This window comes from Megascapheus bottae, chromosome 6 (genome assembly GCF_031878675.1).
Source record: "Megascapheus bottae isolate mThoBot1 chromosome 6, mThoBot2.hap1, whole genome shotgun sequence".
Taxonomy (NCBI): domain Eukaryota; kingdom Metazoa; phylum Chordata; class Mammalia; order Rodentia; family Geomyidae; genus Megascapheus; species Megascapheus bottae.
In genome coordinates this window covers 23,941,752-23,968,045 of record NC_143514.1, presented here as the reverse complement: position 1 = coordinate 23,968,045, position 26,294 = coordinate 23,941,752, and the positions used below count along the sequence as shown (strand labels likewise).

General features: G+C 36.3%; 2 protein-coding genes across 4 annotated transcripts in view; both read left to right on the top strand.

Annotated features, from left to right (window-relative positions):
* The window catches only part of Hs2st1 (heparan sulfate 2-O-sulfotransferase 1), a 116,368-nt gene that overhangs the window by 31,029 nt on the left and 59,045 nt on the right, over positions 1-26,294 (top strand). The gene's annotated exons all lie outside the window — the stretch shown is intronic.
* Positions 21,835-23,214, top strand: Trmt112 (tRNA methyltransferase activator subunit 11-2). Its single transcript, XM_090333704.1, is given in 4 exon segments — positions 21,835-22,361; positions 22,364-22,382; positions 22,385-22,581; positions 22,583-23,214. Coding segments are annotated over 4 exon segments (375 nt in total). The 5' UTR covers positions 21,835-22,319; the 3' UTR covers positions 22,700-23,214.

Sequence of the window (26,294 nt, the reverse complement as noted above, 5' to 3'; positions counted from 1 at the left end):
GGGGAACCAAGATAGTGAAGATGGCCTTACTGCGAAAATTGATAGACAATTTCAAGGCAATCCCCATCAAAATCCCAAGAACATTCTTTACTGAAATGGAAGGTGTACCATGCATATTTGAGTCACTTAAATATTTTTCAGTGTCACTAGGTGGAACACATTCAAATATATCTGTACTAATTAACAAATGATCCAGCAATCTCACCCCTGGGTGTGTGTGTGTGTGTGTGTGTGTGTGTGTGTGTGTGTGTGTGTGTGTGTAACCCCAAAGGAAATAAAATTATATGAAAGAAATGCATGCGCTTTATGTTCGTTTGATTAATGCTGGTACTGGGCTTAAACTGAGGCCTGGGCACTGTTCCTGGGTCTCTTCTCAAAAAAGTAATGTAAAAAAAATTAGTGAATTGGAGATAAGAGTTCCACAGTCTTCCCTTCTTGGGCTGTCTTTGTACCAGGACTCTCAGATTTCAGCCTTCTGAATAGTATTACAGGATTTGAACTACCAGCACCTGGCTTACATTTATGTTTATTGTAGCACTATTTACAATATGGAGTCAGTCAAAGTGTACAACAAGTAATAAATGGATAAAGAAAATACGGTATACGGTTGAGTATTTTTAGCAATAATAATAAAATAAAGGGCTGGGGATTTAGCCTAGTGGTAGAGTGCTTGCCTAGCATGCATGAAGGCATGGGTTTGATTCCTCAGTACCACATACATAGAAAAAAGCCAGAAATGGTGCTGTGGCTCAAGTGGTAGAGCTCTAGTCTTGAGGAAGCCTAAGGACAGTGCGTAGGCCCTGAGTTCAAGGCCCAGGAATGGCAATAAAATAAAATAATATAAAAATAAAATATGTCTGCCATTCACTGTTTCTCTAGGTTCTTCATTTAAGTGGGAGTGAGATCATGCAATATTTGCCTTTTTGTTTCTGATTCTTTTTATTTAGCATAAAGTATAAAAGTTTCATCTGTATGTAGCATGTACCAGAATGTTATTACTCCTGAAGCCTGAACAATATTACGTGTACCACATTTTGTTTATCCATTCATCATTCATCCAGAATCTTTAATTCTGTAAGTAATGTTATCATAGACAAGAAAACTGAGGCCCAGTAATGTTACAGTTTTTCAAAAGAGAGTTTTTCTATTGAAAGTTAGACATTTTAAAATGATTATTAAGAAACTAGAGGTGTGGCTGAAATGGCAGAGTACTAGTCATAATTGAGAAAGCTAAGTGAGAATGGGAGGCCCAAAGTTCACCTAATATTGGCACAAAAGTAAGAAAGAAAAAAACATAAGTAGTTATCAAGAAAGTAAGTATGAAAGTGTAGCTCAGGTGGTAAAAGATACGTATTGTGTTCATTCCTCAATACTACTAAAACATTTTCATTCAGATTTCCAGTAAGCCCTAGAAGTGTATGATTTTGTAGAATTTTAGTATCTCATTCAAAATTATTAGGAATATATTGACCTAATTTGTCTACCATTGAATTCATTTTATCATTATGTTTTTGGAAAGAAGCTTTTCTCAAAAGGGCTTCCTTAAAATGGAATTAGAGGAAATGGAACTACAGTGAGTAATTAGGGCTTAAATACATAAGAATTTAATAAAAGGAGAATGAGAGAATTTGAAGATATACTCAACTTGATCCTACTTTTTGTAGGATTTTAAGTAGTTCATTTGACTTAAATGTTCCAAGAAGAATAGTGATGCCATGCCATTTTTTACACATAATAGTTTATTTGAATATGATGTTAATTTTTTGTAGAAAGGTATCTTGTTAGCACTTAAAGGAAATTAAAAAATAGCATCTGAGTGTCTTAAATATTTGTATCCTTTCTCCTGTTGCATGTACTAAATATTAATATTTATTAATTAACTCTAACTTTTTTCTGCTTATCAATACTGTAAGTTGGCATTCTTGTTTATAAGTCAGTGTGTGTTTAATGTGAAGTTCTAAATGTTTTTACGAACCTATAAATACAGTCTTTAATGTTAAGCTACTTTTGTTTTGGCTTTATTGTGCTTTAGACGAAAGAGTTAAAATTTGTTAATTTAAATTTGTTCTCTACTGTGGCTCCTGGTATTTGTAGCCAGTTAGCTTCTGGAAATGTATACATTTAAAACAGAATAATCCCAATTATAACTTTGGTAATTGATCTTTGGAATGTAGTTGAGATGAAATTTTCTGAAGAAAAATCAACATTCTATTTGACAAAATACTGGCAAGAGAATAAATATCAATCTCATTGGGGAGATTTTATCAGTAAGGAAGACATTGTCAAAGAAAAAAGCTTGTTTTTTATTTATGAAAAATAGACATGTATTTCTCACAATTCTGTAGATTGCAAAGTCCAAAATCCAGGTGACAAGTCCAAAATTCAGGGTTTAGTGATAATCCATTCTTGGCTTTCAAAATAATGTCCTTTTGCTGTGTCATTTGGAAGAAGACAGAAGGGCAAAATCCTTATAAGCACACCAGTTCACTCTTTAGGAAAGTGCACTTGGGCACTTAAGTCTCATCTTTTAATGTTATTGCATTGGCTTTAGGTTTCTATACAACTTTTGAAGGAGCACAAATATACAAGCATAACAGAGACCTTTCCTGCCTGTACTTTTAAGCCCAGACATTTTCCTTTCTTCCCTTGTTTTTGTTTTCTGTATCTTTTGTCTTGCTTGTAAGTTTATCTGTTGGGGAGCTGAAAGGGGGAACACAGAAATGGTGGAACAAAGGGTGAACAAATGAAGCAGTGACACTCACTAGACACTGTATTGAAATGAACTATATTACTTGAGAAGGACAAACTGGGAAAAGGAGCTCTCAAAAAGAAATGTACTTCTTACCTTAGGTTCTGTAACTACTTTGTACATCTTTACAATAACAATTATTAAAAGCTTACTTGGCTATGGCAGTTTGGGAAAGCTAAGTTTTTTTTTATTTTTTAAAGGTTTTTTTTATTAGAGAATTTATTAATGTTGATTTTTACATCATATTTTAAATGACAAGTTTAACAAACAAGTATTCAAGGAGGGAATCTCTATTTACAATCACTGGGACTTAGTATTTAGAACTTAATCAAAATTAGGCTAAGGGTGTATGTCATAGAACATTAATTTATGAAATAAAACATTATGTCTATAGAGTCAGGTTTTTGTGTCTCTATAGTTAATGTTTATATTTCCATTACCATGTCCATAGCTTTGGGTATGCAGTTATTGAGTCCTTGCTCTTGTACTCTTTGGATACCATATTAAGGATACCATGCGCCTTTTGTTCCTTAGGTCTTGACTTGTCTCACTCAACATGATTTGCTCTAGATTCATCCACTTCCCTGCGAATGCCATTATTTTATCTTGTCTGTTGGCTATGTATGTATATATACCACATTTTCTGGATCCATTCATCTGCAGTAGGGCATCTGGATTATTTCCATTGCTTGGCTATTGTGAATAGTGCAAAGATGAACATAGCTGAGCAGGTGTCCTTATAATATCCTGGATCATGATGTTCAGGATAGATGCCCAGAAGTGGTATGGCGGGATCATAGGGAAGGTCTATTTTCAGTTTTTTAAGAAACCTTCACACTGCTTTCCAGAGTGGCTGAACAAGCCTACATTCCCACCAGCAGTGTAATAGGGTTCCTTTTTCTCCACAACCCCGCCAGCAACTGTCATTGTCTGATTTCAAAATCTTGGCCATTCTTGTTGGGGTAAGGTGGTATCTTAGGGTTGATTGTTTTTTATTTGCATTTCCTTTATGACCATAAATTTTTAAAAGCTTACTTGGCTATGGCAGTTTGGGAAAGCTAAGTTTTTTTTTTTTTATGATACTTACTGCTTCTTGTTTCCCCTTCTACTTGAATTAGGCTAATTTCAGTTTTGATATACAGTAATCATACAAAGCAAACCAATCATTTCTACTTACTAGAAAGTAAGAATGGTTATACAGTTTTTGTTTTGATTTAGTTTTAGGAAATATACAAGTCATTCTTTTATAAAATCACCTGATGTTTATGAGCTTTTCCATGTTAAGGTTATTGTTACCTGTTTGTAATGTCTTAATAAATTGCTTCATTTTTTTTCTTTTTCTTTTTTTATCAGTCCTGGGGCGTGAACTCAGGGCCTGGGCACTACCCTTGGGCTTTCTCAAGGTTAGCGCTCTATCACTTGAACCACAATATCACTTCTAGCTCTTTCTATGTATGTGGTACTGAGGAATTGAACCCTGGTCTGCGTGCATGCTAGGCAAGCATTCTACACCTAGGTCATGCTCCCAGTCCAATTTGCTTCATTTCCCTTAAAAAAAAAAAAAAGCTACCCTACAGATTTTCCAGAACAGTACTGATTTCTAAGAATCAAGAATTACTTTTTCTGGAATATTGCTAAACATTAATTTCTTTTTAATATTTTATTGAAAGTCATTTCATTAAATATGTGGCCTCCTTCCTCAGCCTATTGTCTCATTCTGCTAGAGCAATTATTTTTTATTTTTTTCATGCAATTTCTAATGCCTAGGCATTTCTAATTTCTAATGCTGAGACATTATACAAAGCGTACCAGATGTGTGTGTGTGTGTGTGTGTGTTTTGGAGGAACTATTTTAAACTTCATTTCTGAATTCTGTTCATTCTCTGTATGTCTAAATATTTCAGTTTAACAGAATGGAATAGCTTCTCAATCTTTACACACAGCTAATCACTAGTATTGTGTATGGTTTTTCTGATCATTTATGGGAAAATTTTATTTGACATGACTTGTCAAAAAATATGATAGAATAATTGAATATAAATCTTGAAAGGTTTTTTTATAAAGACCATTATTAGATATAGTTGTTAAAAATGCATTTCTTTCCTTTTGGTAAAAATAATCAATACCAACTTAGATTTTATAAAATAAATGGTACATTTTGGTAGATATATGAAGTGAACTATTTATTTAAGCTGTACATAAAAATGGAACTTGTTTATTCCTGTTACCTGTTTTATGCATATTTCAGAGGTTAACAGTGAATGTTAGTGAAAAAATCATTCTCTTACATCTTCTTAGAAACTGATGAAAGGTTAGTGATTGCTTAGAAAGTAATCAACAATATTAGAGGATCTTATTCAAATGAAATTTTCAATTGTTTTGTTCTCTATTCGCATGAATAGTTGAGTTGGTTAGACGACAACCTTAGTTGTAGCTCCTTAGTTCTTATTCAAATTACTTCAACTTTTTGCTTGTCAGGCAAGCTGTAGTGGAGAGAACTCTCTTTTATCCTGCTTATTATCTCAAATGTTGCTTGTGGTGATAGAATGTTGTCCAGATACAATTAAAGACCAGAAACAAGTTTATTCCTGATCTTCCCAAACCAACACAGAGACCAAATAAATAAGCATCCAGCACTGACAACTATTAATGCTAGAAAAAAAGAAACACCAATTCTTTTTCTTCTTCCTATTGCTATTTTCATGGATAGAAAATATTAACTTCAAAGATGTTTCTTTTATAAATGTGACTAATGGTAAATACATTGTTAAGAAAACTTGGCCCACAGTTTGCTTGCCTGGTGTAGTTGTCAAGACTCCTTTGAGGGATCAGGGTGAGTGTTAGGGATTGATGCAATAAATATCTTACAATTAATAGTCCTTGCTCTGTTACGCCAGATAGATACCTTATTTTCTTGTTTTTATTCATTCCTTTGTTACTCATTTGTGCAGAGTTGGGGATCAAACCCAGGATTCTGTGGGCGCTAGGCAAGTACTCTACCATTGAGCTACATCCCCAGACCTTTGATAAACATTTTTAAGCAAAAGTTGAGACTATACAGAACAGATGTTGTTCATATTGATAAGTAAATGGACCTGTTTGCATCTGTAAATTTTTCCTCTTATTTCTTTCCTTCTTATTGTGGCTTGATATGGGCCATGGACTTGCTAGTCAGATGTTGTACTAATCAGTGGGTTTTGTTTTTGTTTTTTGAGACAGGATCTTTCAAAATACTCCTTTTGTCTGCTTCCTGCTCTGAGTTGACAAGTATGTACTATCATGCCCAGGTTTTTCTAGTGAAGCAGGGTCTCATGAGCTTAATTTTGCTTTGGTTGGTCTGACACTATAGTTCTCTCAATCTCGACCTCCTATGTAGCTGGAATGATAGGTACCTGTCCCTGTGCTCAGCTATTGGTTGAGCTGTTGAGGTCTTATTCACATATGACCAGGGTGGCCTTGAACTTCTCTGCTGATCTCATTTTCTTAAGTGAGATTATAGGTATCAGCTACCTTACCTGGGTATATTTTTTCTCCAGTATTAGGGTTTGTCCTTGCTGCATAGATACTCTGCCACTTGAGCCACATCCTAGCGTGCATTTGCATGTGTGCCTGTGTGTGTGTATGCACGCGCGTGTGTGCGGCTGTGTGTTTTCCTGTAGAACATTTTCATGTTACTAAAATGAACTATTGGATTTATACAGATTGTTAATTTCCAGGATGAAAAGTCAGTTCTCATACTGATCCCAATATAAGCTGTCCATCTTGTACCTCTTGCACTGGGGATGATATTCTAAGAGAAGGTCAAACATTCCTATTAAGGTCATATCAGGAGTATTGAAAATAAGATTTAAATAGTGTTTTCTAAACCTTCTGAGGACCTGAGATTAGAAACATATTGGATAGAGCAGGATTGGTGGGAGCGATTTTTTTAGAACATTTTTTTTTTCTGTATTACTACTAGTATGGGAAGAAAAAAATGGCAGAGTAGTTATAAAGCAGCATCTCTGAACACCAGAAAAATAAATCTCAATGACAGTTTAGACTCTGCTTTTTGGCTCTGTATACAATAGGCTGGTTTGACCATGCACAATGGCAGAAAAAAAAATTTTAATTAAAGAAATTTCAAAAAGAAAGGTTTAAATTCCCATAAGTGAATTTCATAGTTCTTGTTTTGAGAATCATGTCAGTCTCAAGTAACTGCCAGTTTATATTGTGAGCCTTTTCTTTCCTAATTTTGTAAAAATATAATTCTCCCAAAGCAAATTGTGCCCAAAAAGCAAGCAAAGATGATTATACTAATCTTTCTAAGACCCCCAAAGGGCATATAATGTCCTTAATTTAAATAACAAAATACAAATTTTAGATGTGTTAAACAGCAGTATAGTAGAAATTTAGTGGCACAGTGGTAATACATACCAGGAAACCACAGTATGCACAATACAGATTGAGAAATGAGATATAGTTTTGGATGAGTAGGCGTTTGTAATCGTGTGACAGTAATGTAGCTTACTTCATATAGTTTCAAGTTATATATGCTCAGACCTTTTATACATACGGTACAAGTAAATTTGTGTAATTTTGGAGTACTGAAGTATGCATTCTGAACATTCTCAACTTTTCCTCAAAGGTATATATTAGTACCTCCTCTTGGTAGATGGGTTTTTTGTTGTTGATTTTTGCCTTAACTCTGACAGTCTTTATTCCATTACGTAAGTGACTCCTCTCCTCAGTTTTCTACCAATCAAGAAAGTATCCTAAAAAAAACATTTTTTTATTTGTTTTGCTACTTTCCTGATATTCTTTTTTCGTTCATCATATTCTCCTCTCCCCATTCATCTCTGTCTATTTTGTGTTTAATCCAGTTATTGCATTGGTCACAATTCTCTTGTGGATCACAGATTCAGAATGATATAGATCCTTTGCCTTATGGACACGTGTAGTTTAATATTTTTGTGACACAAATATATTTTACCTCTCATTTACATTAAAGACATTAGAAAATATTGGATGACTACTATTTTGTCTTTCTTTGCAGATACTTGACTCTCAGTATATAGTGGATCACTTTCACCATTGAAGATCTTGTTTCTGTGTCAGATAAAATCCATATTAATAGTTCTTTTTTAAAAAAAATTGGAGATGATTGAGAGGGAGACTGGACAGGAAAAGTGGGAGAAAAACATGAGAAGGAATATCAGTGTTCAAGAAGTAATGTACCTGTTACATCATGAATGTAACTGTAACCCCTCTGTATGTTACTGACAATAAAATACAATTAAAAATAAAAATCTTATGAGAATGCTAATTTCACAACAGAAATTACCAAGATCCAAAGCATCATAAGGGAATATTTTTCAAACCTTTATGTGAACAAATTTGATAATCTAGAAGAAATGGATGAATTTCTAGCCAATATTAACATTACCCACGCTGAACCAAGAAGACCTAATCCAACTAAACAGACCTATTTCAAGCACTGAAATAGAAACGGCAATAAGAGTCCTCTCATCCAAGAAAAGCCCAGGGCCAGATGGATTCACAGCTGAGTTCTATAAGGTCTTCAAAGCAGAGCTCAGACCAATAATCCTCAAGCTCTTCAATGAAATTGAAAAGAAGGCTCTTTGCCAAACTCATTCTACGAAGCCACTATACCCCTCATCCCAAAACCAAACATATTCATCAAAGAAAGAGAACTATAGACCCATTTCTTTGATGCAAAACTTATCAACAAAATATTGGGCAACCGTCTTCAGCAACTCATCAAAAAAATTATACACTATGATCAAACAGGATTCATCACAGGGATGCAAAGCTGGTTCAGCATGCACAAGTCAGTTAATATAATTCATCACTTCAGCAGAAGCAAGGACAAGAATCACATGATTGTCTCAGTAGATGCAGAAAAGGCATTTGATAATATCCAACATCCCTTTAGCTAAAAGCCCTGGAGAAACTAGGAATCCAGGGACCATTTCTCAGTATAATAAAGGCTGTATATGACAAAACCACAGCTAGCATTATACTTAATGTCAAAAGCTAAAGCCATTTCCTCTAAAATCAGGAATGAGACAAGGATGCCCACTCTCTCCACTCCTCTTTAACATACTATTAGAATTCCTAGCCAGAGCAATAAGACAAAAAGCAAGCATAAAGGGGATCCAAATAGGGAAAGAGGAAGTGAAACTTTCCCTCTTTGCAGAAGACATGATTCTGTTTTTAAAGAACCCTGTAGACTCCATTCCCAAGCTCTTGATCTGATTCAAAACTTTGGAAAGGTAGCAGGGTATAAAACTAACCCTCAAAAATCAACTGCTTTCCTATATGGCAACAATGAGAGGAACAAGGCAAGAACCAGGAAAGTAACTCCTTTTGTAATAGCCTCAAAGAAAATAAAGTACCTAGGAATTAACTAAGAATGTAAAGGACTTTTTTGATGAAAACTTTAAAATCCTGAAAAAAAGAATTAAAGCAGAACTGAGGAAATGGAAAAACCTCCCCTGCTCCTAGATTGGAAGAACTAACATCGTGAAATGGCAATCTTGTCAAGGGCTATCTACAAATTCAATGTAATATCCACCAGTATCCCAATATCATTCTTTAAAGAAATAGAAGAGACAATCCAAAATTTCATATGGAATAATAAAAGACCCTGTGTAGCAAAAACAATTCACAGCAGAAAGAACAGTGCAGGAGGAATTTCAATACGAAACTTTAGACTATTACAGAGCTGTAGTGACCCAAACAGCCTGGCACTAGCACAAGAACAGGCCTGAAGACTAGTGGAATAGAACTGAGGACCTAGATGTTAACCCACTGACCTGTGGCCACCTAATCTTTGAGAAGGGAGTCAAAAAAATAGAATGGAAGAAAGACAGCCTCTTTAACAAGCAGTGCTGGCAGAACTAATTAAGCACCTGCAGAAAACTAAAGTTGGATCCTGCTTTGTCACTCTGCACCAGGATTAACTGCAAATGGATCAAAAACCTGGAGTGTAAAAGCAGATACACTGAAAACTTTACAAGAAGGAATAGGAGATACACTTGGTGTCCTTGGAACAGGTCAAAATTTTCTTAATAAGGACCAAGAATCACAACAAATCAGAAAGGCTGGATAAGTGGTACTGCATTAAACTGCAGAGCTTCTGTTTAGCAAAGGACATAGCTAGTAAATTAATTAGGAAGCCTACAGAATGGGAGAAGATCTTCACCAATCATACAATGGACAAAGGCCTCATATCTAAAATATATCAACAGCTCAAAAAATTGAATCACTCCAAAACTAATCTCCAAAGTAACAACCATCCCATTAAAAGATGGGCCAAAGACTTAGAGTCTTCTCTGAAGAAGAAATAAAAGTGGCCTATAGACACATGAAGAAATGCTCAACATCTCTGGTCATAAAAAAAAATGCAAATCAAAACAACTCTAAGATTCTACCTCACTCCAGTTAGAATGGCCAGGATCAAGAAAACGAATAACAACAGATGCTGGAGGGGATGTGGCCAGGAGGGATCACTACTACACTGTTGGTGGGAGTGCAAACTTGTTCAACCACTATGGAAAGCAGTATGGCATGCCTCAAAAGACTAAACATAGAGCTCCCCTATGACCCAGCAATTCCACTACTTGGCATTTACCCAATCATCCAGAAACAAGGACATACTAAATCCACTAGCACAACAATGTTCATTGCAGCACTATTTACCATAGTAAACATATGGAACCAAACCAAATGCCCCTCAGTTCATGAGTGAATCAACAAGATGTGGTATTTATAACAGTGGAATTCTATGCTGCTGTCATAGAATGATATCGCCCCATTTGTAAGGAAATGGAAAGACTTGGAAAACATATTAAGTGAAGTAAACCACACTCAAAGGAACATAGGCTCAATGGTTTTCCTTATTTGTTATAATCAGTAGAAACCTTGGACTCTCCTAGCAGAGATTTACAATAGAACAAAACCTAGATACTTAAGGCCATATAGGATGATGCTAAATGAAAGGCCCTCCAGGATATAGAAACAAAAGCCATATAATGAGTGATTGTTGTCCTTAATATACTATGTTATCCCTCATCTCTTTTGCTGTCCCTTGGTTATCTGATATTGTCAGAGTATTTTACCTTGTTATCTGATATATTGTATATATGCTTATTTGGTTATTTGAAATCAGATAGGGAAAGGGGGAAAACAAGATGACTGGCAGGGGTGTGGAGAAGGAAATAGGGACCAAGACATGAGAAAGGGTATCAATATTTGTGAAGTAATGCACTTTCTATCTGGTGAATATAATATAAACCTTCTATTATAAAAAGTAAATAAAAGTCTTAAGGCCGGGAGTTTGGCCTAGTGGTAGAGTGCTTGCCTAGCATGCACGAAGACCCGGGTTCGATTCCTCGGTACCACATACATAGCAAAAAAGCCGGAAGTGGTGCTGAGACTCAACTGGTAGAGCTCTAGCCTTGAGAAAGACCAAGGACAGTGCTCAGGCCCTGAGCCCAAGCCCAGGACTGGCAAAAAAAAAAAAAATAATCTTAATTAAAAAAAAATTCAAAATCAGCCCCCCCTTTCCCCTCCAAAATGGGGTAGAAGTGTTCTGTTTTTTTGTTTTTTGTTTTTGCCAGTCCTAGGGCTTAAATGCAGGACCTGGGAACAGTGCCTGAGCTTACATGAACTATGCTTACATTCATGGGGTACTACCTCTTAAAAGATAAATAGGAAAAAGATATTTATCTCATTTTAATATGGTTCACATCACTCTAATAACTTCTGTAATACAATGAAGATCTAAGGAAGAAGCTAAGCCTCATTTTGTTTTTATCCTAGACTTGATGAACTAGAGATGTGGATATAGGGAAAGTTGCGAACTAAGTACAATAAACTATAGACATTTCCAAAATTTCTTGGTTAAATTTCTCTTGTCCATAGGTCTATAAGATAATAAGCATCCACCTTTCCCCCATGTACAGGTGTACACCACTCATCTGAAAGTTTGCAAAGTGAAATTTCTGTGGTATTAACAACTCAAATTTGAGTGCCAGTGGCCCTAACTCCTAGTGTTTCACTATGCCCTGAATGTCAACAGCTCATTACCCAGTTATTCTTGGTGGCTCTGCATAGCTGAAAGTTAGTAGTTCTCTTTTCGGAGCTGGTTATTACAGCTGTTCACCTACTACAGTCTCTACTCATTTTAGTTCTTTCCCATTAGCAATGTGTTCCCAGATGCTCTAAGGAACTCAGCTTTTTTGTAGCTCCTGGATGTGATTGGGAATGGTTAATTCTCGTGTTTGTTCTCAGTGTAACCAGCTCAACCAAATATAAGTAGGCAATAAAACCACTTGAATGAGGCTGTATTAGGGGCTGTGTTGCAGTGTAAGAGGCTGTGTGTTACAGACTAACCAAGTCAGAATCTATAAAGATGACAGTAGTTGTCCCTACCTTAACTCTGCCCAACTTTGGGGTAGTGCACAGATGAATGATCCCTCAAACAGCCGATGAAAGTGAGAGGCAGAATGCTTCTGTAGACAGCCATACATGTGCATGTGCAGCCTCTTGCCTGCTAATCATAGGTATGTGAGCCTACCTGCCATGGATGGAAGAAGTGGTCATTTTCAACCAGAAATCCTACAGTGTAGATGGAGATGACCTCATTGAGTCATCTGAAGTTGTCCAGAAGTGGAGTGTCCCAGAATCATCACAGGACATCTAGAGCAACTGTTAATTGAAGCAGAATCTCCTGAAAGGGTGGTAAAGTAGTAGCAGCCTCTGAAACTTGGTGGCTTCTAGCAGCTGTAGCAGCTGCAGAGGTTCCTTATACTGTGGAGAGCAATCACTGGGACATGCACAGCCAGAGAAAAGTCTCTTCTGGGCAACCTTAATTGGAGCAGCCTATCATTAAACAGCTATGGAATGTTTAAAGCACCCAGAGCTGTCAAACAGCTCTTTAGATCACGAAAGAAGCAATTGAATGATGGCTCCCATGGCTTCTGTGGAAGTAGCAAGATTGAAGTTAAAGTTACCACCACCTCTAAAGGAGCAGTGTCAATATATCTCACAGTCCAACCAGAGTCAAGGTAGGGTTTATGAGGATGACAGTAATTTCTCTCCCTCCAATCTCTGCCCAACCTGGCATGCTTGTCATTACACCTTGGAGGATTTGACAGTTCTTCAATCAAACAGCCTGCTCACCCTTACCAACTTCTGACAGCTTAAGTCATTTAAAAGGAAGACAAAATTCTGAGAAGTGCTTGTAACATGAAATTAATATACTTCTCCAGTAAACACTGTCTGGTTCTTAACTTAAAAGTTTTTCCAAAATTTCGTATCCCTTTATGGAAAATTAAGATCCTAGAATCTGTTTCACAAGGAGAGTGCCTTTTACATGACAATCTTCTGATCTCAAATGAGAAGATTGGAATACTTTTATTGTGCATGCTATTTTCTCAGATACCTTCAGGTTAAATGTTCTCTGTGCCAGTTGGCATATTTTCAACTGGCTTCCATTTAAACTTTTAATTACTCTTTTATAACAGGTCTTATTTGTAATACTTTGAAGCCTAAAAATAAAGAGAATGGGAAAGGTGCCCATATATCTATGTCATATACTCATCTACTAAGGTCAAAATCATTTCCCTTTGCAAACTATTACCTTATTCTTGGAGACTTTATATATCTTCTAGAGCATCTTCTGTTGCCTTTATGTAGGTAATCTAAGAATTTCTTAGATATTTTTTTCTTAGGGACTTGTAAATTTAGACTTGTTACTGAGATATATGCTTACTGTATGACTCATCTAGATTCTAAATACTGTCCTCATATCTTTACAGTATTCCCCAAATACTATATTAATACTTAACAGTTTGTAAATGTAATGATAGAGAAAGTGTGTTTTGAAAAAATATTCCCATTTTTGTGTGAATTATTCAAAGCATCATTTTACATTTACATAAATTCATATTTACCAAATCGTGCCAAAAGGGAAGCTCAATATGATAATTTCCCGATTGTATAATATATTTAATATGATCACATTTTCTCTTGACGAAGTTTGGTTTAGTTGGTATTTAGATATACAATAATGTTTTATAGAGAATGCAGTTTTGTACATTTTGTTTTTGGATACCTTTCAGTGGATTCATGTGTATATTGTGGTATTCTGAAAAGGTTCGTCTTTACTCTTTGTGGCAACAGAAGTTCCTGTGAGGATGTGGTTTACTAGATCGCATAGTGAAACTCTGAAAACCACCAACACTTTAATGTTGGCTAATTCTAGAATATAAGGTTACATAAGTAAATACTTTGGGTGGTATGTATTGACTGAATTACAGTAGAGTCAGGGGAGAACTCAGTGTATAATTTCTTTTTTTTTTTTTGGTGCCAGTCCTGGGCTTGAGCTCAGGGCCTGAGCACTGTCCTTGGACTTTCTCAAGGCTAGCACTCTACCACTAGAGCCTCATCACCACTTCCAGCTTTTTTCTATGTATGTGGTACCAAGGAATCGAACCCGGGTCTTCGTGCATGCTAGGCAAGCACTTTAACCACTAGGCCAAACTCCCGGCTGTCAGTGTATAATTTCTTGAAGAGGCAAAATTGTAGTTCAACCATATAATAATCAAGAAATGGGTCCTTGAAAGGGATGGGATGAAGAAGAATGGTTTAGAAGAATGAAGAGAAGCTGGGGTACTGCAGGAAAAAAATTCAATGTATATCCTACAAAATTAAGAAAAGTGAGGAAGGGGCAGGTTAGGTTAGGTTAAGAAGGGTGACATTGATCAGTATGAATAAACTGCTTTGTTGAATATCAGCTTTTATTTTTTATTTTATTGTTGAGGAAATGTACAGAGAGATTACAGATATTCATCAGGTAGTGGGTATATTACTTTTTCAACATTGTTACACTTTCCCATGTTCAGCTATTTAAAGACTATATATATATATATATGTCTGAGCACTGTCCTTGGGCTTTCTCGAGGCTACAGTTCTACCACTTGAGCCACAGCACAGCTTCTGGCTTTTACTATGTATATGGTACCCAAGAATTGAACCTGAGTCTTTGTGCATACTAGGCAAGCACTCTACCACTAGGCCAAACTTTTTTGTATCAGATTTTTTTTATTGTATTTTATTGTTGAGATAATATATAGAGGGGTTATAGTTACATTCATCAGATAGTGGGTACATTACTTCTCGAACCTTGTTACCCCTTCTCATGTTTTTGTCCCCCTTTCTCTCCCCTCTTCAGCCAGAAAATATTTTTACATGCAGTAGATGAGATTAAATCTTGTAACACAAAGCTAATCTCCATCCCTTTTTGAAGATTCATTTTCTTTAAAAAAAAGAATCTATACTCTACCAAGAATTACCCCTTTTGACCCAAGTCTGCCAGAGAAATAAACACAGAGAAAAGGCACTAATAGAAAAGCTAGTTTTCTTGGAAGGCTGTGATAAATGAAAAAAATGAGCAAAAAAGCATTAACTTTTCAGAACTTGAAATGTATTTGGCAGCAAAATTCAAACTTCTTAAAGTTTGCCCTCAAATAGCCAATATGCATTCCTAAAGATGACTTGAAACTAGTTATCCTTGAAAGTTCTAGATGCACATGAAACCTGAGATTAGCATCTGCACTTCGTGGAAATTTTTATGGAATGATAAAAGGAAGGTGGCTGTGAAAGCTGCTGTCCATCTGAAAGGATTGCTACTCTAAGGATTATAGGAATAAGCAGAGGAACACCAGACCAGGGTGAAGTCATTTTGCCTAGGTGAACTGAAGCAGTTTGCTAATGCTCATGATTCTCTAAACATGAAAACTGAAAAGAACATTTCACATTGTCTTGTTCTTTATTATTTATGGTGTCTAGTACATCACAGCCATTCAATAAATTACGTGAATGAAACAAGTGACCTGGCTCATTCAGTGAAGATTGTTTCCCAGTTTGCTTTTTAGAATTCAGGAGAGCCATGGGGAAAGCTTCCCTGGGACTTGAAGCCCTAACAGGAAGTAGTTTGTCATAGATTGGGAATTAAAATGAGCTCCTAATCAAGAAGTCAGCTGGGATTCTCAGCTTTTTGGGTAGAAAGAAATTGCCCAAACAGAAAGAAGCAGGGAAAAAGAAGAAATGTTCAAAAGGGCTCATGTGGTTAATAAATGCATTTCATTTCTGATGTCTGAGTATAAAGACCAGAAAACTTGCATTGCTATCTCTGGAGAAGTTTGTCTTTGATCAACATTTCCAACCTTGAAGCTTAAAGTCCCTTTAACAGGGATTTTGGTGACAATCTTAACACAATTTAAAAAAAGCAAACCATATGTGTATTGTCAGTCTTTCCCACTCTAACCACAAGGCTGAGATGATGGAGAGCCCATGATGACTACATCTGTCCTGAAGTTGGGGTGGAGGTGGCTGGTACTACTATGTGATCCTTTGTGCTTCCAGTAGTTATCAGAGTATATCGTCATGAGCTCCTCTGCTCCTGGCAAAACATCATCCAGGTCTCCTGAGGTTCAGGTCATGCAAAAGTTTTGGCTGAGCCTATGGATAGCACTAAACTCATGGGTAGTAATTTCAGATGGGCTTATAGGAAAATGAAGTTATGCCCCTTGGGACCCTACTTCCCCAGCTCCAGGAAGATAGAAGCTATGTTAGGCGGGTCAGCTGTGGCCCTGCTGCTGCCCTTGAATGCAGAACAGGATGGAAACCGTTGTATTTCATTTCTGTCTTTGTATACTAATCCCTGGCCACATAAGATGTGACAAAAAATAAAGAAGGGGATTAGATTTGGTCACTTGGAAATGAGCTGTTAAAAATTGTATTTTTGTCTAAAGAGACAAAAAAAAGTATTGGGGAAAATAGCACTTTTTAAAATTTAATGTATTCCTTTAATATCTATTGGAACAATATACTGATTATCCAACATGTCTAAATAATCATGCTAGATAGATTCTAGGGATAAAATACTAAACAATCTAGAAAGCATTGTGCTTAATTAGATTTTACACTCTCTTGAGGGGTAGCAAAATAATAAACAGGTTCATTTCCTGTAGTAGTACTGTGGAGGAAACAACTGTGGCTAGATTGATGGTGACTGGAAGAGCTGCTTTAAGTGCAGTGCACAAGAAAGCTTGGAAAAGGTGAGGAAGTAACATAAGCATGGTCCCAGATTAGCTTTCATACATATTTGTGATACAGATAAGTTTAAACTGGAGATGACTCACTATTATAGTATCCCCTAAGTGAAATAGAAGTCTGTACAGACAAGGCACATTATTCTAGACTTCCACCAAACCCATATAAATATATTTTCAAGCAAGTAGTCAAAAGCTAATAAGGCATATGAACAAATAGATAATGAAATAAGAACCAGCCGAGTCTGAGAACTCCATTGAAATTTCAGACAGAATTACAGACATTACTAGACACAGATTTGTAATTAGGAAACTGACACACTTTATTGCAGAAAATATCTGCAAAGATCTTAAGCAACATAGATTTAAGAAGCAGACAAAATATTTAGAGATTTAAAGCCCACAGTAACTGAAAGTTTGAGACCTCTAGTTTTTGCCTATAATGAGTAGTTTGTATGCAATGAGCCTTCTACAAATTTAAGATTTGGGCCTTGTTTATAAAATAGTTCTATGAAAGCTCTTTGGAAAGCCACCAATGTAGGCTCAACTTTGAGGACTCTCATTCTTGAGGAAAAGGAAGCTCATGAAGTGATCCATGTATATGTATGTATGTATTTGGATTTTAACTTGAGGGAATTTTCCAGTTCTCTGTGCTAGATGGAGCTCAAGAAGAAATCAGTAGTTTTATATGGCTGGAGAAAGTAGGAATTTGAGGCCATAGCCTAGGAAAGAAAGAACTGCAGAGGATTGAATACTTCATACATAACATTTGTATAAGTTTTCAAGTATGGTAAAATTTTAGGCCCACAGAAAATTTCAGCAGCCTTGGATGGGATGCAGATTAAAGTTTTAGTTCATCAAAAAACGTCACAAAAGTATGTATTTCCAGATATATTCACCTGTATGTAATTACTTTGTTCATAAGAGCTAAAGATGAAAGAGAATCTATTAAAGAAATGCAGTAAACAGGCCAAGAATTGTGATCTTTTGTCTTACAAATATATGAGTTAGGCTGTGTTCCAAGTGCAAATGTTTAAGGTTTTAGAGGTTGAACTATGGAAGTAAATGCACTCTGGGTCTATTATCAGAATGAAGCAATGCATGGTCCTTACATGGTACAGAAGGTAAAACGTTAATAGAGGTCAAGAATATCCTTGTATTGGTCTATACATAATTCTTTTAAGCTTTCCCTTGCATCCTTTCTTTCACATATAAGTCACTTATAAATGGTTAGGGAAATTTGTTGTAAGTACTAAAATATCCTCAGGAATGATCAGGATTCTTAATGCATGAATAAACAGAAGCTTAGAGCACTCAGGAGCATGTTTTTTACAGGTCAGTGAATTCTCTCCAGATTTGTTAGCTGAGAATTATTTGTAAAGTACCTTCTCAAACATGTTTGTCTGAGTCAATAAGTACACTACACTAGGAAATTTCAAGGCAGTAAATAAAACTCTGAACAAAACATTGTTGTCTCTAGTGAAATAATGTCTCTGTTTTTGTTATTGCTCACATTTTTTCTTTCCATAAAAGCACCATCCTTTTTCTCTTTGTGACTACTATTAATTTTAGGTTTCTAGTCAGGTAGATAGGGTTTTGAAGTTTTTTAGGTTTCTTTTTCCGTATACAGATAAATTTATCATTGCTTTTTAAAAGCCCAGTACCCTAACAATTTCTCCTTACTTCTAAGTTTACAGCATCACTTACTGAATTTTTTATTGAAATTCTAATATTTTGCCACCTCTTTACCAAAATCTGCAATCCAGTGTTTAAAATTAACTTAAAACCTTGTCACACAGATGGATCCATGGATTAACTTTCTGTAGTTTTGCTTGGGAGACTTGAGCCATACCCAAGACTAAGGGACTTACTGATTTACAAGTTTTGTTTTGTTTTTTGGTAGTAGTAAGGTTTGAGTCCATGGCCTTGTGATTGCTAGACTGACTATGATTTCAGTTCTGCCTCCAGCTCTCATATCTAGATTTTCATAAACACATGTCTTATATATACATTCATATTCAGGAAGCTTTAATCTAAAGATCTAAAAGCCCATTTCCTATTACTGTTATCTTAACCCTTAAAGGGGAATAGCCTTCTTCAGAAAATGTACAAATGTAACCAAAGATGAAGAGATGGTTGAAGTAATGGCAAAATAAATTGTTAAAGTAATGTAGAGGCTCGTATATGTACTTCTTAGAAAATATTTTCTTCTTGCTGATTTTACCATGTCAGTTGTTAATACGCCTCTTTTGGTTTAGCTAATCTAGTTTCACATCCTTAGCTTTCAGCTCTTTGCTACAGATTTTTCAAAGCCAGTAGCTCTAACCTCTCCCTGTTGGGTTCTTATATTTGTGACACTCCTCATGCCCCAAATAGAATATGTCACCATCCTTTTTGAATTATGTCCACCTTTTCCTCACTCCAACTTCCTTTCGTTAATCATATATTAACTGCTTTAGGCTTAGTAAAATCTCATTTTCCAAGAGTCTAAATTTTTTTCTAGCATGCAGTGATTTTCTCCCCTTTTACTCCTCTTACCCATTCCCATATCTTCTATATGAGATGGCAGTGGAATTTATGTCTTCAACACACACTCCATTTCCTCACTGTTTCTACTTCCAGTTCTAGTCATACTTTACAGTGGTAAAAGGTGTCTGTAGAATGTTTTTGTAATTAAAATATTACTTCAAACCATTAAATGAATAACAAATACCATATAGGTTGATTATAAATGATTATTTTTATATTCATATAATAGTAGACTTTTGCTGTGTTATAGCAAAACACGTTTTAACCTGTTTTTACTCAAGAACAAAGAAAAGCTAAGGGAAACTCCTAACAACAGAACAGCTTTTATAAAGTAGATTATAGTGTCCTCATCTGTAGGTGCATAAGAAATGAAATTAGCCGGGGGGGGGGGGGGGGGGAGGGAACCAAGAGGGGGTGGGGGGAGGGTAATGGGGACCAAGACATGTGGAAGGGTATCAATGTATGTGAATTAATGCACCTTCCATCTAGCAAATATCATGTAACCCTTTTATTAAATACAATAAAATATTAAAAAAAAGAAATGAAGTTAGCATGTATATTTGATGCCTTAACATCTAGGCATGGTATTGACAGGATCTCATTACTTATGTAGTGCAGGCTGGCCTGGATCTTGCTGTGTAGCCCATATTAGCTTTGAGTATATAATCCTTCCGTCTCAACCTCCCAATTGCAGGTATTACAGGTATGTGCCACTGTATCAGGCTTACATGTAATTTCTTAAGATTGCATTAAATTATACTAGTTAAGTGAATGGATGATAACTTTTAAAAAGCCATATATAATTTTACATCTGAGAAATGTTAAGGATCCTATCCTCTCTGCTTTATGGTAAAAAAAACTGAGACAGCAGTTACATACCCTTTTCTATTTCTTGCCAAGCAGTCTGCACAGTGTTTCTCTCAGTTTTTGATTTTTATTCTAAATTCTAAAAGTTTAAAGATGAAAAGTTTCCAAATTATGTTCTCCAGTTTGGAATAAAAGATTAGCACTAGGATTAAATGACATTTGGTCATGTGCTGGTATTCATTGCACATGAATCTTGTTTTTTTTTTTAAGAAACAAAAAACATAACTTTTTATTATTAAAAGGAACAGAACATCTTATGTACATAACAATTTTCAAAGCATATGCATATGAATATCTTTAACAAAGGATTTCATCTCCCAACAACCAATCCAAAAAGCTTATGAGGGCTTACTAAATTTTACTAACTGCACATTTTCTATAAGGCATGACAAACGTTTTATCATTACTACTTTTGTGTGCATAATGGGAACATGCTCAATTTTATACTTGGGAAAGTACTACTTTTTTTGCGGGATTATAACTACAGGAGCAATTTTAACAAATTTACCCACATGTTCTGTCAGAGTGGTTGTGTTTTCTTATTATTTTAGAGATGCTTAAAATCCACCCAAACAGAATTAGTTTCCAGAGTTTTTTTTTTTGTTCACCAAATACCAAAAGTCATCCTATTATGAGGGAAAACCTGCGGTTTTTTTTCCTAATGACTCGAACTCTGATGATCTTTACTGTGTTACTTTGGGGAATAGAAATTACGTGACAAGTTAGGCCATGCACAGTGGTTCACACCTGTAACTCTAGCTTACCAGGCTGAGATGAGGAACCTCCAGCTTGAGGCCACGTTGGGCGTATAGGAAGAACATGTGTCAAAATTCTTTTTTTTTTTTTTTTTTTTTTTTCTTTTCTGGGTCATGGGGCTTGAACTTGTCCTGGGGGTTGTCCCTGAGCTCTTCAGCTCAAGGCTATCATCTGACACTTGATCCAAGCCCCACTTCCTGTTTTCAGGAGGTTAATTGGAGATAAGAGTCCCATGTTCTTTTGTGCCCTGGTTGGCTTTGAACCTTGATCCTCAGATCTCAGCCTCCTAGGTAGCTAGGACTACAGCCACCATGCCTAGCAAGCAAAAGAAATTTTAAACTATTTTAGTAAATACTAAAGTGTTTGTGGAGCAGTTAAAAGAGAGATACTTTGAAATTACTGTGCACAAGCAATTCTTCAGAATCCATCGTTTATCTTTTTGAACTTAGTTCTTGTCTCCATATAATTTCTGGGTTAAATATTGTTTATGGTATAGGATTCCATATGTCTTTTTTGGGGGGAAAAAAAAACATGTCTTTTCTGGTTGTTTGCCTTGTCCTTTTTTATTTTATTTTTTTGGCTAGTCCTGGGCTTGAGCTCAGGGCATGAGCACTGTCTTTGGACTTTCTCAAGGCTAGAGCTCTACCACTTGAGCCTCAGCACCACTCCTGGCTTTTTTCTATATATGTGGTACCGGGGAATCGAACCCGGGTCTTCATGCATGCTAGGCAAGCACTTTACCACTAGGCCAAACCCCCGGCCCTGCCTTGTCCTTTTTTATGTGGACTCTATGGAAAGGAGGTACTTGGAAAGGTAAATTTAATATAACTTCAAATACTTCGAATTGGCTACCAAAATCCAAAATAATTTTGTTTTGAAAATGAAGAGGAAAAAATCTTTTGAAATTATAGAGCTTACAGTTAAAGAATAGAATCTAAAGTATAAAGTAAATTTTAAAATAAAGTGAACTAGTGGCTTAGGCTGTAGTCCTAGCTACTTAGGAAGCTGAGACCTGGAGGATGGTGGTTCAAAGCAGCCCCAGGGGAAAACAAAAAAGTAAGACTCTATGTCCTGAGCTCGGAGCATGACCTAGTGGTAGCATGCTCATCTAGCATGCATGAAGCCCTGGGTTCCATTACCCAGAAATAGCCGGAAGTGAGGCTGTGGCTCAAGTTGCAGAGTGCTACTCTTGAGCAAAAAGTTTTTGTCTAAGGACAGTGCCGTGAGTTCAAGACCCAGGACTGGTTTAAAAAAAAAAAAAAAGAGCTCCGGCCTGGCAAGATCTCGGAGAACAGCATGAAACTTCTCACCCACAATCTCCTGACCTTGCATGTGCAGTGGGGGTGGGACCCCGCAGCTTCACCTGAGCCTCTAGGCTGCGGAGCTCCACATCAACCCTGTGGAGTTCAACCCGGGCTTCGTGGCGTGGATGATACCCAAGGTGGAGTAGGCGGTGCTTCTGGAGGTGGCCAATACCTTGCAGCTGGGAGAGGTCCCCACCAAACCGGTTGAGGGGTATGAGCGCGATGAGGCGTTCCTAAGGAAGATGCTCCACGTTATTGCTGGAGGTGGACGTTCTGGAAGGCACCCTGCAGTGTCCAGAGTCTGGGCATCTGTTCCCCATCAGTCACGGGATCCCCAACATGCTGCTGAATGATGAAGAAACTGAGACGTAATCTTACCAGCCAGCAGTATGGCATTCTATAGCCATGTGTATTTTGTTTTAAAGATATATTGTTTTTACTAGTTGACCCCCAACCTTGACCCCTTCATTAACACGCAGAACATACAATTCTTCAGCTCCGTAGTATGTTTCTTTTTTCTCATTAAAGGTTCAAAACAAACTAAAGGACTCCATGTCCAATTAGCCAGCAAAATGCTAAGACTAAAGGATGGCTGAAAATGGTAGGATGACTGCTGTGAGAAAGTAAGCCAGGTGCAAGTCTGAGACCTGAGTGCAAACTTGTACCAATACAAACACAAATAAAAAGAAAGGTGAGGAAGAATACTCAGAAACAGAACTAAAGAACTTTAAAAATAAAGTGTGTAATCAAAACGATTATTATAGAAAAGGTTTATTGTATCAATTCATTTTATAATTAACATTTGCAAAAACTTTGTACATACTGTTGATTTTTTGCGTGGGGGGGATCAGTAACTGGGATTTGAATTAAGTACCCTGAGTTGCTAAGCTGACACTCTAACACTTAGACACACCTCTAGTTATGTAGTTACTACTGAGGACTGGAAAGTTAAACCCATGTTTCTCACTTCTTTAATTTGTTTTTCCATAGTTTTTTTTCCACCTTCCTTCACCTTTCAACAACATGAAGATCTATTTCCTTTTATTTTCTCCAGAATTCTTTATAGTCTATGTTTTGATTACTGACAGTCCTGAAAAGTCCTTATCCTATTCCTGCGTGGCATGTTGGGGGATCATCTGGCCATTTGGAAATCACTTCAGTGTTTTAGAATGTAGCCAGCAGCAGTGGCCTTTCAACTTTTTAGCAGTGAAACTCTTTAATTCAAATCTTTGATGGAAGCTTAGCATATGCAGATAAATCTTAAGACACGTGAGCTTACTTTACTGTTCTGGTAAAGCAGAGGTTCTTCTGATTCCATTTGGACTCTATTTTTGTGCATGAAGCAAGTGTTAACGTGCCCCAAACCCTAAGATTTGTATGTATGACTGCAGTCCAGAGAAGGATCTTCAGTAAGTGAAGAAGGGCTTTTGAAAAGGAAAAACATACTTTATTTTCTCATGATTTTTAATAAAATCCTTATAGTTTTCTCTTTTTATAAAATAGCACTATAAAATTAAATGCTTGTTACTTTCACCTCCTTTCCACTAGACTTCAGAGAACATAGTCTGTTTGTCTTAGAACAAAAGTAGATTTTTCTGCCAAATTCTGGTGGCTCACACTATCATCCTAGATCCCCAGGAACCTGAGATCTGAAGATCATGGTCAAATCCAACTCCGGCAAGAAAATCTGAGACTTGTATCTCCAATTAACTACCAAAAAACCAGAAATGGAGCTGTGGCTCAATTGGTAGAGCACTAACCTTGAACACAAAAGCTTAGATACAGCACTTAGACCCTGACTTCAAGCCTCATGACTGACACACAGAAAAATATTTTTAAGCTTTTCAAACATGCCATCTTGTGATTTGTCTGTAATTGTTTAGCCAGTAGCTAACTTTTTGTATTTTTTAGGGATAGGATTCTCATTATGTAGTTAAGGAAAATACTTGCTTATGTCATCTAACATTCTTGAATCCATTTTATTTATAGATTAAAATAGTTATTGAAAATAATTTATACATAACAATTAACTTTGGGATACGAATTATTCATATTTAGTAAAGAGATTTATCAGAACAGTCAGTAAATACTTTTTATAAGCATTCATAAAATAATTGTTCTTTATATTGCAGTCATTGACTAAAGAATGACAAAATAAAATTTTATATGCTAGCATGAATGTTCCCTGAAGTAATTCAGTGTGGCTAGCTTGGTGAAAGAATGTAAGAGTAAAATATCCTAGCAAAACTGGTAATAGACTCATGGTGAAAACTAAAATTGGTCTAGATCTATATGTGTTTTAAAGAGTATTAAAATGAAAATTGCTTTAGACCTATACATATTTTAAAGAGTATTAAAAGTTATGCTATGTATGGTTTTCACTTATATTAGCTACTCAAGAGGCTAAGATTCAAAGGAAGATTGCTTGAAGCCAAGCCTGGGCAGAAATGTCTCAAGGATTCTATTTTTACAAAATCGGTAAGATCACTTTTGGGTTGTTTATTTTCCTATACTGAGGATTGGACTTGGGACCTGGTTACTGTTCCTTAGCTTTTCCAGGCTCATGAACCATAGGTCTACTTCTGGCTTTTTGCTAGTTAATTGGATTAGAATTAATCCTAGCTATTCAGAAGGCTTATATCTAAGGAAGAGCAACCACAGCCTACTGTTTGGCAAGTTTCAGTTTTATAGTTTGTCAGCCTTGCTTTCTTACAGTTTTTCAGAACTAGAACCTGTCAAGCTTTTTTTTTAAACAAAATTATATTGATGAGAATTTTATTATTATAGTAAATGACAGTGATCATAAAAAAAATAATTACCAGGGCTGGGAGTTTGGCCTAGTGGTAGAGTGCTTGCCTACCATGCATGAAGACCCAGGTTCGATTCCTCGGTACCACATACATAGAAAAAAGCTGGAAGTGGTGCTGAGGCTCAAGTGGTAGAGTGCTAAGCCTTGAGAAAGTCCAAGGACAGTGCTCAGGCCCTGAGCCCAAGCCCAGGACTGGCAAAAAAAAAAAAAAAAAAGCAAAATGTCAGGCTGACAGCGTAGCTCAGCTCATAGAATAACAGTCTAGCCCTTAGCCTTTATTTCAAACTCTAGTCCATTAAAAAAATAAAAAACCAAATAGAGTTACAATGATATTAGAAGACACAGAATAGAAATCCATTCCCTATTGTTTTTGATAGACCAGTACTAGTCCTCTACCTAAAATATTTAGAAATAATAATATTAACAAAGGGCAATCATACTTTATTTCTAAGTAACTTTTTTTTTTTTGTCAGTCATGGGGCTTAAACTGGGCCTGGGCACTGCCTCTGAGCTCTTCAGCTCAAGGCTATGTCTCTGCCACTTGAGCCACATTGCCACTTCAGTTTTCTGGTGGTTAGTTGAAGATAAGAGTCTCATGAATTGTTCCCTGGGCAGCTTTGAACCATGATCCTCAGATTTCAATCTCCTGAGTAGCTAGGATTATAGAAGTGAGCAACAGTGCCCAGCTTCTTTTTATTTTCTATGTGTGTGGTACCAAGGAACTGAACCCAGGTCTTCATGCATGCTAGGCAAGCACTCTACCACTAGGCCAAACTCCTGGCTTCACCCAGCATTTCTAAGTAACTCTTATTGAGAATAAGTAGTTGAACTAAAGGTACTGCCTACTGTCTTAGTGTGATCCTGGTTTTGACATCTGGAGTTAATGTTTCAAGCTTAATCTAATCTGATTGCACTGGACGACAGCTGACAAATGTAAAGATAGTTATCTTGTTCTTCTACTAAGCTACTTCCCCCTTTTTACCAATATCTTTTGAAGTTGATATCTATTGCTATAAGTGTCAAATTAGAAGGAGTAAAAAGTATTTTATATGAATTCTCCTTTGCCTACTTGGATACGAAATTGTGTATATGTTGGTTCTGTTGAACTGTTGAACTGTTCACCTGTTCACGCTTTTTTCTTTGTAGTATGAGACTACT